The sequence below is a fragment of the Oryzias latipes genome, chromosome 23 (assembly GCF_053564925.1).
Source record: "Oryzias latipes strain Hd-rR chromosome 23, Olatipes_Hd-rR_3.1".
Classification (NCBI taxonomy): Eukaryota; Metazoa; Chordata; class Actinopteri; order Beloniformes; family Adrianichthyidae; genus Oryzias; species Oryzias latipes.
This window is the reverse complement of record NC_136259.1, coordinates 1,692,031-1,704,610: the sequence shown is the minus strand read 5'-3', so window position 1 is coordinate 1,704,610 and position 12,580 is coordinate 1,692,031. Positions and strand designations below refer to the sequence as shown.

Below are 12,580 nucleotides of genomic sequence, written 5' to 3'. Positions count from 1 at the left end.
TGCACAGAACAGTAACATTGGTGAGTGTGCATAGAGCCAAAGTCTGGGTCTTATTAGAAGTGGCTACAGCTTTGCTTTGAGCTCACTGAAAGTCACAAACTGCAAATGCAAAAAGATAGAAAGTTTGAGGTTAACCAGCCACATTGGGTCCGTTAAGGCTGGTTAACTTTGTCATTTGCTTGCAAACACATTTATCTCGATTAAAACCACAAACCAGTGAAACTGAACTAAACATAATAGTTGGGGTTCCGAGTCACGAGACGACTGACCACATGCTTGCTGCGCGCAGAGGCTCGAGCTCTTCCTTCCTCGGTGCAGCTCAGCGTGGCCTTCATCTCCTCCACCTCCTCCTCCAGCAGCTTCTCTTTCTGAGCCATCTGCTGGTTTCTGCATCACAGAACAAACTGCATTCGTGAACGCCAGCATGCCTGAAGAGACGGGGCAGGCTGGGAGCTTCTTACATCCTCGCCTGCGAGCGTAGCTCCTCATTTTCCTCAGCAAGCTTCTGGTTGCTCTCCTCCATGGCCTCCACCACCTGCTTCAGCCTCCTGACCTCCTCCTGGAGCTTCTGGTTGCTCATTTGGAGATCAGCAACACAGTACACCAGCTCTGATGTCTCACTGAGGGAAGACGTTCCAACTTTTACACAAAGCGCTCTGCCATTTACAACCAAGCTCATCTTAAAGCGTCTTACAAAGGATGTATAAAGCAAACCTATCGTCTAGGGCTGAATTGCACAAACAAGAAAAAAACCTACAATTCTACTTTGGACGGCTCCCCTCCAAAGGCCTCCAAGCTTCCTGAGGTCATATTTAGCAGCATGGACTTCCTGTCTAAAAAAAACAGAATAAATACAAAATATTTAGGACTGTATAGATGGGTGCTTGGTGTGGATGTGTGGAATAAGTGGAAACAGGTTTCTGAGAGAACAGATATGATGTCATCTGCTGAGAGGATTCTGTTTCAACTAGGGTTTGGCACAAACTCCTTTGTGAACAGGTAGTTTGTTTGAATAAACTCCTCTATGAACAGGTAGTTTGTTTGAATAAACTCTGAACAGGTGGTGTGTTTGAATAAACTCCTCTGTGAACAGGTAGTTTGTTTGAATAAACTCTGAACAGGTGGTGTGTTTGAATAAACTCCTCTGTGAACAGGTAGTTTGTTTGAATAAACTCTGAACAGGTGGTGTGTTTGAATAAACTCCTCTGTCAACAGGTAGAGTGTTTGAATAAACTCGTGTTTGAGGTTAAACTTTATTTTTATGACACGGGCATAATGTATCCAGCATATTTTTCAAATGAGGCAACGTGTCACACGTCAGTAGCGTCTAGTTCATGAACACGTTGTTGGACGAGCAGCAGCAAGTCTGACGCGTGTCTAAAGAAAGGAGGCGGAGGTGACTTTAAACTGTATTCAGTGAGAGTTGCTCAAAAGTGCAACTTGTATGATATTTTTCTTTATTATTGTACATTTTTTGGCTGCTGTGATCTGTACTGTACTCTGAAGTGACTTGCAGTAGGAATAAATGGTAATAGTAAACATAAATCTTTTAAGTCGGCTGCATTGAGTCCATCTCTTTAAAGCTTCTGCCCTATAGGTGAGGCTCACAGTCAGCTGTTAAGTGAACATCATAGTTAGATCAAATATTTACCCATTTAACCCCGGAGGTGACCTAAGCTGCTGCAATATATTTATTTCCCTTCAGGCCTTTAAATAGACTTAAAGATTGATATGAGAAAATACCTGGCACACCGTCTCTCACTTTCACAGAGTCTTCGTGGGTAATATCGTCAGATTCCTCCTCACTGAAAAACAAAAAACAGAAACATAATTTTAAAGACTGTTTTGGTGTTTTTAATAACATTTGAGATAATCTAATATTTGAGACTTGGAGAAAGGTTAAAAGGATTTTTTAGATTGTTACCAAGAAGCCTAGATCAGTCCAATCCAATTACCCATCCTAGGGTAATTGATCAGAGGCAGAACAGTCAGAGGTGGAAACTGTGTCGGCGCTTAGTTCACCACAGGAGAAATGTCAACCACAGCCACACAAAAGCCTCATTCAACTTAAAAGGCTTACCATGCTATTCTACAGTAAACTATATCCACGTATATAATCATATATTACCGTTGGCACAACACAAAATGATTTTTTTAAATGAAATTGTTATTTTCCTGAACTCTTTTCCAAACCAGAAGAAAGACTACTCGACCTCTGAGGTTCCGCCTTTCGCTCCTTGTGGGTGTCGCCCATTCTATGATGTCATTTGTGCAATAAATTCATATTTGTTCAAAGTTAAAGACCTGCTCCAGTGAAGATGGTGTTTTTAAGATGTTCTTGTAGCATTTTTCTGAGGATGCAGGACACGTATTAAGAAAATGAAGCTCAAAATGACATTTCTGAGTATTCCTCTAAATTGTTGTGAATCAGGAGCAGAAGCTTCTTTGGAAAAAGATTTGGAGAAATTGTAGAAATTACATTGGGGGGGGGGGGCACGCGATTCCTGCTCCGCTCCATTCTGATGCATCCCCTTGCAGACGACTAGATCCATGTTTGGTTTTGTATTCCTCGTCTGAGCCGACATCTGGCTCAAAACTGTACGGCGGGATCGCTAGCGGAAGAGTGTGTAGACAGAGAGCTCTCACCAACGGGGAGGGGACTGTTCCAGGCCAACGGTTTGCCCACGACTCAGAAGTAAATTTCTAATGAACGACTTCTGCTCTGCAGGAACTATGTCCTAGACCAGTGTTTTTCAACCTTTTCTGAGCCACAGCACACTTTAACCTTAAAAAAAATCCCGCGGCACACCAGCATCCAAAAATTTAAAAAAAGGAGAAACTCATAGTCTGTATTGATCTACAGCCCCTCCACAATCTCACATGCATTTTTGAGATAATTGTTGCAGAAAAAGCTGGAAACTGCAGCTGTTTTTTTCTAAAAGATTCAATAAAAGTTAAGTTAGAAGATTTAAAAACAGTTTGATGTGTGTTCGTTGGTTTCAAGACGTCTAACGACAGATCTCCTTGTGCCCTGTCACTCTCACAACCCAATGCATCATGGGAGATGTAGTGCATAAAACGGCCGGAGATCGGTTTTCAGAGCTTCATTGTTTTGTTCACTTGTTCCACGGTCTGATACCGGATTCTGCGGAAAGCTACACCGCTAAAGACGAGCTTTAGCTGGTATTTTTGTTAGAACTGAGAGACTTTACGAGCTAAATCGGGACAAGGAAGTGAAGACTTTAACCACTTCTGATTGGTCAGACTGATGACATGTGATTAAGCCCCTCAAGAATGATTGGTGGAGACAGTCAAAGGGACGGGACTTTTCCCAAATACAGCCGGAGCTGCAGCTGAATCGCGGTACAGTCATTCTTATCAAAATGTCTTTAATAAAATAAAATAAACGCAAAGAAAAAGTATTTTACGATCTTTTATATTCCTAACTACTCAGTGTTTTATCAGGGCCTGTTTGGATGAACACAGAGCTGAAATCCTGGAGATGGGAAATGTTTTTAGATCAGTTAATGAGGGCAATTTCCCACGGCACACTGGTTGAAAAACACTGTCCTAGAAGATGATGCAGGTTTTTGGATTTGGGCTAAAAACTGCATCATCGTGAGTAAAAGACCAAAGGCAACGCTTTTCATTATAGATCAAAAGATGATCAGCGGGGACTTTAAATAGAAAGAATTTTCTTTGGAAATTCAAAATAGTGGAAGCAAATGGATGTCCAGCTCACTGAATGGGTTTAAATCTTCTTAAAAACCCAGAACTTTCTTCAACAGCAGCTCCCAATTTCAACCAAACGTTACTTTTTTCTTCTTAAAAAAGAAAAAAAAAAGAAAAAAAAGTTTGAAACGTTAGAAAAAGAAAATCTAAAAACTTGGGTGCAGCAGTGACGGACATCCATAGATCTGTCAGGCAACAAAACATACAGATGCTAGAAAGGCAAACACTTAAAAATACTGATAAGAACTCCCATTTCAAAAAACATTTGAAAACTTTTGAGTTAACGTCCCTCAAACCCAAAACTAGACGTTAGCTGGGAGTAAATGTACAGACTCCGTGTCAGCGAGTACCCGTGATTGCGGCAGTCGTCGATCCACTCCCTCATGACGGCGTGGTACGTGTCCAGGTCGATGGAGACGTCTTTGCGTTCGGGGTCCAGCATGTTGCAGAGTTCCTCCAGGCCGCTGTCCTCCGAGCTGCGGCTGGTCGTGTGCCGCAAGTAATCCACGATGTGAGACACGTACACTTTACCTGAGACGGGAAACCAGCCCAGTTACAGGTCAGAATCCTCAGGAAATACTTGGGTTAGAAGATCTTCAGAGACTTGATTCACAAAGAAAAGGAATCCTAGAAGTTCCTCTCGGTGACCAGAAATTCTTAGAATTTTCACTTTTTCTGGGAGAATTTCCCTAAATTTATAGCTTATTCAGTGCAAAGATAAAAACCACCTCTGAAACATTAAATGCTGGATTTGATTTATTTTTCACATTTTCTTAACAGTAACTTAATCCCCAGCCTTTGGCCCCCGGGGAGCAGCCTTCGGGCCACTGGTCTAGACCAACAAGATCCCTCAGAGGGATCCTCCACATCAGTGACTGATCCCTCTCAGTGAACGGGTCGCTGCAATGGGATCTCCTGGGTCTGGCTCTTGGTTTAGATCGGGGGGGGGGTCCTGTGGTTGTGTACTGTGAATATGTTTTTGTATGAAGCACTTTGGGTGCCAAAGTTGTAAAAGTGCTGCACGATTTGATTTGATTTAGACCAACAGCTGCATCGGCTGAGCTCTGCTCTGCATTTAGGGGGTAATGGGAGACAGTAGTGCAGGTGTGAGGGGCGCCAATAGCAACAAAGAGAGTAAGCTAGCATTAATAATAATAATAATAATAATAATAATGGATTGGATTTATCTGCGCTTTTCAAGACACCCAAAGCGCTTCCATTGTGTCCATTATTCATTCACTCCTCATTCATACTTGTGGTGGTAGCTACTGTTGTAGCCACAGCTGCCCTGGGGCAGACTGACAGAGGCGTGGCTGCCATTTCGCGCCTACGGCCCCTCTGACCATCACCGGGATCATTCATGCGCATTCACACACCAGTGGAGCCACACTGGAGGCAAGGAGGGTGAAGTGTCTTGCCCAAGGACACAACGACATTTTGGCTGGTGGGAGCGGGGATCGAACCGCCAACCCTTCGATCATTGGACGACCCGCTCAACCACCTGAGCCACTGTCGCCCATTAGGGAACACTTTGTTTTCATGGAACGCGTAAACAGATAACTAGATAAAGAAGAGTATGGAGAAATCTCTAGGAGCTCATATTAAACATAACATACAGGTTGATTGCTTTAAAAGATCACTAATTTGATTTTTGAATGGTATATGGTAGCCTTTGTGCCATCTTGTGGGTCCAGATGACCCCACTCCCAACGTTAACGTGCAGAGGCACGTTAAAAATAAGCTCTCAGTCTATGAAGGGTCAAACACGCCTCCTAACCCACAGAAGTGTGTTTTCTACATTAAAAAATGTTTATTCTGTCATTTCTAAAATCCTTTTCAGGCCAAAACTGCCAGCGGAGATATTTATGGACAGAATTTGTCAGAGTCGTGTGACGTTCTCTACGGTTTCATTAAAGATAACATCTCAGCAGTTTCCAGCTGCATCTTAGACAAACTTCAGAAAAAATAAACTTCCAACCAACAAAAGAGGAATTGAACTACAGTCTGAGCAGCATCCGGTTTAGACAGACTGTCCGAGCTTCTGAGGGCGTACCTCTGCGCTGGGTGTCACAGGCGTGGAAAATGGTGTCCAGCAGATTCTCCTCACAGATCAGGCTGATTTCTGCCATGCCAGTTCCATTCTCAGAGGCGACGGACGTTCCTGGAGGAACGAACGCAGCACAAACACAAAGGAGTGAAGTGTGCAGCAGAGCGAGCACATGACTGTGTTTCCTTCAGGGAAGCAGCTTTAGCAAACACCATCACTGCTCTGCAGAAACCGCCGGTCGCTTCATTCTTTACCCTCTGATTACAAACAATTCCTAAAACATTAACAGGAAAATAAAGGAAGTTGGAGGAGAAGTACTTTTATTGGACTTTTATTGGACATAAAAATGTATGCCATGCTAATACTGAACACTAGTTAGGCAAATATTTGAGGAAAAAACTGAATCAATTAAGAAATAAAAAATCATTCAACAGATTTTACTATAAAAACATTTAAAACTGCGACTGCTGTTATTCTGTCGGTGAATGTTATTCTCCTCTGGTGACTTTAACGTCTCACTTTTCATAAACCGCTGGATCCCTTTCGGGGTCACAGGGTTGCTGGGACCTGTGGGGTGACGGCGGGTCGCCAGTCTGTGGCGGGACACACAACCCCTCCCACACACACCAGGGACATTTAGAACCCGGTTTACCTGAGAGGCATGTTTTTGGACTGTGGGGGGGGGCACGCTTACCGAAGCAGCGGGACTGAACCAAAAGGTTTTAGGACAGAAATGTTCAGACTAGAATGTTGGCGGGACTCATACCTCCGTCTCCCATGGACAGCCTCTTCACCACGAGAGCGGGGTAGGGCAGCTCGCCCTCAGATGCCCCGGCAGGGCAGAAGTTCAGGTCGTAGGAGAAATTGCTCTGACTTGGCGTGAAAGTACGACACAGGTGGGGGCTGGGAGTTGCTCCGCTGCTCTCAGACTGCTCCTCCTGGGGTCCCCTGGTGAAGGTGAAGTAAGGCGAGTCCTGAGGCTGGGTGGAGGGCGTGGAGTGGTTCCTCTGCCACGTCCTGGTTTGCCTTAAATCGCCCCCTTCCCCCCGATGTCTCTCCCCCAGGGTGCTGGTGATGGTGTACGTGACGTTAGCGGGGGTGGCGCGGTGGTGCGTGGGGGTGCAGGGCGGGTTATAGTGACCGGCGCCGCTCCTCTGGGACGCCACGGAGCTGGGCATCCCCATGCTCCTGCTGCCCCGCCCCTCGCCGTCTCCGTGGCACGCCCCTTTCTTCAGGATGGCCTCCAGGTTGCTCCTCAGGCTGCACTGCGGGCTGTCGTAGCTGCTGGAGGACAGCTTGGGGATCTGGAAAGGCGAGTTGGGTTCTCGGTCACCGCGCCACTGGATGGTCTGGAGTTTTCGGCAGATGCTGTCCACGGGGTTGTGACGGCGCGGCGGCTGAGGCGTGCAGCAGTCCATGGTGCTGGGGGTCGGCCCGCGGGGGAGCAGAGGCTGCAGTCTAGGAAAAGAGTAGAACGACTGACGGACCGTCCATCCACAGCTGCAGCTGAAAAGCATCTGGAGCGTCCATCGTTGGGCCTCTGGAGGATCCCACACCTGGATGCTGGCGGGACCGCGGCAGCTTCAAATGTGCTGCTTTGTGATGGTCATCTGTCTAGCAGAAACTTTCCTCATTCTACCTTCACCAACCGGTGTGTATCTGAATCCGCTCCAGATCTAACACTACGATGATCAGGCTTAGGTTTGAGTCTGTCCAACGCATTGAACGTTTTTCAGCAGCAGAGAGATTCTCTGTCTGTCGTATATTAATTGAAAATGTCTGCCGAATAATGTGGAACTTCCTTTTGGAGTTTTTCCTGTAGTTGACTCCCCAGGAAAACCAATCATGATCTTTTTGGCACCGTTTGCGTAATTATTTGGAAAACACTGTATGACGGACATGTCCAGATCTGTCTCAAATTTGACCATCAACAGCAGTGTTGCCTTTATTTTGAAAGAGTTCACCGTCTTTCCGTCTTGCTCACCTTATTGCTTGATAAAGAGTGAATGTGTTCATGGTTATCAATTACTGATAGAAATTGTTTCTTGAGCCATATTTAATGACCAGAGCTCTTCAGTCAAACTACTTGCAGGATTTGTTCCTTTGAAATAAACTTTGCTTCAACTAAACAAATGAAAGTTTTAATATTTGATTGAATACTTATTTCCTTGGTGAATGACTACGCTACACGCAGGATAACGCCCTTGGCAGTGTCCGTTACATCTACAGACTCTGTCTTTGGGTCGTCCACTTCTCGTTATCGCCTACAGAACATTCAGCAACCGGCTGTCTAACGTTACCAGGATAAAGTTGATCAAACAGCGGATTCACACTCATTAACTACAGAATACTACTTTCTGTTATTTATCTGTCGCACCTTAAATATTTGGACGAGGCTGAAGTCGGGCTCTGATTTTTTTTGGGTCCACTCTGACCATTTTGGATTAAGGACATCCTATATCACATTTGTATGGTTTCTACACGAAATCTAGTGTAAAAATAAAGTTTAAAGCAGCTGCAGATCATTAAAAGAAGATGAAGACAAACTTTACCTTCACAAGTTAAAGGAATCTGGAAGCCACTGAAAAAAGAAATAAGTAAATAAATCAGACGGCCGCTTCAGCCTCGTGCAGCTCGGTCCGTGAAATGATCCGTCATTAAACTGGTCCGTGGCCTGAAGGGTTGGAGACCACAGGTCTATGGTCATTCCAAATTCTAAATTCTGTATCAGGAAACCAAATACACATAGAAACCATGCTTATGTAGCACTTTACCTTTGTATTCAACTGATCAGTTCTGTTAACTAAGTATTCCAAAACTTTAAGAAAGTCGATTCACAGCAACACATTTTTAAGGTCAGACTGAAAACATGGAGTTACTGGAACTTGTCTTAAAACGGAGCCTGTGTGTACCTCTGAATCCGGAAAGTCATCGGTTTCGTTTTATAAAATTACCCACCTTATAAAAAGGTCAGAAATTATTATCTCAAAAGAACGGCTACTTTTTGAAGAGAAGTTCATGTTGGGATTGGGAATAATATACTGCTTCCATTAGTTTACCTGTTCAATCAGCTGATGAGTAAAAACATTCTGATTTAAGGAACATTTGCTCATTTTCCACATTAACATAACAGGGTCATGACTTTTGTTCTCATTAACTTCAGTCACATGTTGGAATATTCTTCATCAAATGAAAATACTTGATTGAATGTAATACTAATGAGGGGATGTTGGGGCCAGGTTCTGGGTTATTCAAGTCTATTTTTTAATATAACTTTCTTTTGAAATGAACACTAAACTCTTCATTTATGATTATCCAAAAATAACTTAAATATAAAACCGTTCAGTTCATGTTTCCCCTTAACTTTTCCCTCACTGCCAAACACTTCAGCTGCTAAATTAGCTAAAAAATAAAATAAAATAAAACTTATCGAAATTACGCCTTTAAAGCTAAAATTACGACACAATTTCGAGAAATACTTTTAATTGGGTCCAATACCCAGTTTTAAGAACTTTTGTTTAAGTTGGCACTTTACATTTAGTACAGGAAATAATAATGAAAACCCAAACGCTTGTGTTTCCTCAATTAACTCAATGACGAAAACACCTGACCGCCGTGAAACAGCCGTGAAAGCGCAGAAAATCCGTTTTTTTTTTACCTTTTAACTCCAGAAGAGCAAATATCCGCCGTCAAATGTTTGACCCAATTCTCAGTTGAAGAGCGCGAGCGTCGAGCACGCGCGGATGATTGATTTTAATCCTGAGAAAGACAACTACCCCTGGCTGCAGCCTGCAGAATTGCTCAACGGGTCAACACTGCCTCCCCGTGGTTGAACTGGGACATTAAACCCACAAAAGGTCATTTCCAGTCCCACTCTCAAGGAAACAGTCTTTAACATGTTCTTGTGGCATTATTCTGATGATGGAGGACAAAAAGGCTTAAAATTGTATTTCCGAGTATTTCTGCATTCACACTGCTGTGAATCAACACAAAAAAGAGTTTACTGTATTTTCTCTACTATAGGCTGCACTGGACTATAAAGTGCACCTGGCCTGTTTTCCAATTTATACAGCAGTTTGAAATATATAAGGTAAATATATAAGGTGCACTTAACTCTAAGGTGCATTAAGTGAGACAAAAGGGTCAGAGATAACTCTAGAACTTGTTTGTATCTCATTATATGTTAGTTACATTAGAAGAGTTAGTCGGCTTAGACAAGTCAGTCACCTTAGAAGAGTTAGCCGCATTAGAAGAGTTAGCCGCATTAGAAGAGCGTTAGCGTATTCACAATCCTGTAGCTCCCAACCATCTTTGCAACACATAAAAAGACTGATACCACTATAACAAACTTTACTGTGACTACGCTAACTCCCAATCTCGCTAGCAAAACATTAAAAAAAAACACAGTCCAACACTGCTACACGTTAGCTGCGTTAGCATATTTACGCCAACACCAACATTTCTTGCAGCAGAATTAATCCATAAATAAGGGGCTTCAGATTATAAAACACACTGAAATTTTTTGAAAAATAGCAAGACTTTTAGGTTCACCTTCTAAATATAGGGAATGTGATCATATTTGTGACATAGAAAATACGCTGTGCGGGCCACAAGCCCCATTCTGATGCATCCACTTGTAAATGACTAGATCCATGTACGTCTTGTTTTCCTCGTCTGAGATACTATTTGGCTCAAATGTACGGTTGGATGGCTATAAAATTGCTTTCCATGCTAGTGTTGTGTCTGGGGCGTGAGAGGCTGTAAGTTAGTGGGAGAGCATGTAAACAGAGAACTCCCAGCAGCAGGCAGGGGACGTTTGGTTGCCGTTGCTCGGTGTCAACCGTCCCGTTCACAACTCAGAGGTGATTTTTGAATGAACTATTGTGGCTTGCAGAAACTACGTCCTTTAAAAAAACCGACAGGTTTTTGAATTTTGCCTAAAAACGGCATAATAATAATTAAAAGCCCGCTGGGAAGGCTTTTACAATAGATCAAAATTTATCGGAGTGGGCCTTAAAAAGGTCAAAACGTTGACTTGTTGTTGAGTTTTATTTTTAGCTTATTAGGTGAGAAACTTTATTTCCAGATGAGTTTGTGCTTTTATAACAAGAATGCGTTGACTTACAGCTTTAGATTAACTTCCAAACAAGGAGCGTAGATTATTAAATGTCTGTTTTTTTGGTGTCAGTAGAAACGTTTCCAAGAAAGCAGTCTGTAAGCACTTTACCCTAAAGCACGTTCACACACACTTTATCCCACGATCACAATCTGCTGCTCTGTCTTTACGTTTTTATTTACTCACTCATTTGTATATTTTAACTTTAAAATCTATGGACTAAAGTAGAGTTATTTTAGGTCATTCGTCGTTTCCATTGAATCTAGACCGCATTAACATGCGTTCCACTAAATTTCCATTTAGTTTTTCTATTTTTATTTCCATCCCTGACTTTCATACATTCTTTCAAACACCTGGAAAGCACCATAGTCGTCGTTGTGCATCCATTGACGAAAAAGGAAATCCTGATAGACGAGGCTCCTTCAAAACCAATTAGAAATACAAGTAAAGACAGGCTCAGTCACATGTCTGCAGGGTCTTCTTGGTCCTTTTCTGAGTCACTCAAACTGGCTTCTGTCAATCAAATACAAGACCTCCATGGTGAACTAAAACCTAAATGGCTTTGAGGTGAGTTTGATTTGTTCACCTCGTCATCTAAAGCTGTGCTCTTACCCTCCAAAGCCTCTCCAAGTGTAGCATTTTGATGATTCGATGGCTCCCCGACACTCAGAAATGCCCCCCGTTGACCCGTTTGGGAGATGTTGGGGCGTTCATGTCGAGGGGCCTCGAGGGCCTCTATGGAAGGTCCCGTTACCGTGACAACAAGCAGGTAAAAGCTAATCCGAAGAAAAGACAGGTCTTGGTAAAGTCCACTTGTTGCCACACGTCCTGTGAGGTTTCTATTTATTTCTGAGCTCCATCTGCAGCACCGACGCCTCCATCCTGGCGTCTGTCTGGACGGGTCGTGTGAGCACGCCAAGTGCAGTCTTCCACTTGTCCTCCTCTTGCTCCGGTGCAACCCGCTCAGCACAATCCACTTTCCCAGCTCACGCTAAGTCGCTGGAGCGGTGCCTGTTTTCTGACCCTGATTGTCTGAGCAGGAGACAGCAGGCTCAGATGGAGATTAGACAGGACATGTGCAGACGCACTCACACACGGGACGGGGCTGGCTTTTCATTTCTTGTACGTAGAAATGACCAGGAAAGACAGTTTTTATTTTATTTTATTCAAATTCTTGTGAATCAAGAGCAGACAAAAAAACATTTCTTTTACCTGTCCAGTCCAACAGCTGAGCAAAGAGATGAGAGCTGAGAGCCTCTTGTGTTGTTTTACTCTTATGAATCCTCTGATACACAAGGTGTATATTTGCATAAACTCCTTTTCTAATTTAACTTTATTTATGTTGATTATATTTATATCCGTTTTTCTTGGACAGGACAGAAAAGAAGAGGGGGGTAAGGGCAAATGAGGAAATGGGGGGGGGGGGTGAGATCGGTGCCACTTTCTTTAGATTGTTACAAGTTTCCTCTGTTTGTTGTTGTTCAATTTTAAGTTTTTTATATAAAAAAAAATCCTAATCGCAATAAAAAATCTCAACATTTCCCAGTTGTTAAAATAATTGTGAGGCAGTTGAGATTGTCGTGTGTATTTCTTGTAATTACCCATAATCCTTCACAGTTTTAGCCCAAAAACAGGACAGCCAGAGTGTGACTGGGATTACACAGATATAAATATGATCTTGGGTA

General features: G+C 43.1%; 1 protein-coding gene across 26 annotated transcripts in view; it reads right to left on the bottom strand.

The window, feature by feature from the left end:
- The window catches only part of lrmp (lymphoid-restricted membrane protein), a 44,864-nt gene extending 32,956 nt beyond the window's left edge, over positions 1-11,908 (bottom strand). For 22 of the 26 annotated variants that reach the window (XM_023952292.2, XM_078941732.1, XM_078941741.1 and 19 more), the window contains exons 1-8: positions 9,438-9,606; positions 6,546-7,237; positions 5,786-5,893; positions 4,083-4,263; positions 1,744-1,805; positions 758-833; positions 462-620; positions 270-387 (exon numbers count right to left, since the gene is read on the bottom strand). In XM_023952292.2, the coding sequence (XP_023808060.1) occupies positions 270-387; positions 462-620; positions 758-833; positions 1,744-1,805; positions 4,083-4,263; positions 5,786-5,893; positions 6,546-7,197 (1,356 nt within the window). In that variant the 5' untranslated portion in view covers positions 7,198-7,237; positions 9,438-9,606. Of the gene's footprint in view, positions 1-269; positions 388-461; positions 621-757; positions 834-1,743; positions 1,806-4,082; positions 4,264-5,785; positions 5,894-6,545; positions 7,238-8,331; positions 8,454-9,437; positions 9,607-11,507 lie in introns of those variants that run through there. The other 4 variants (XM_078941747.1, XM_078941724.1, XM_078941722.1 and 1 more) reach the window with 3 other exon arrangements.
- Positions 11,909-12,580: the final 672 nt, after the last annotated feature.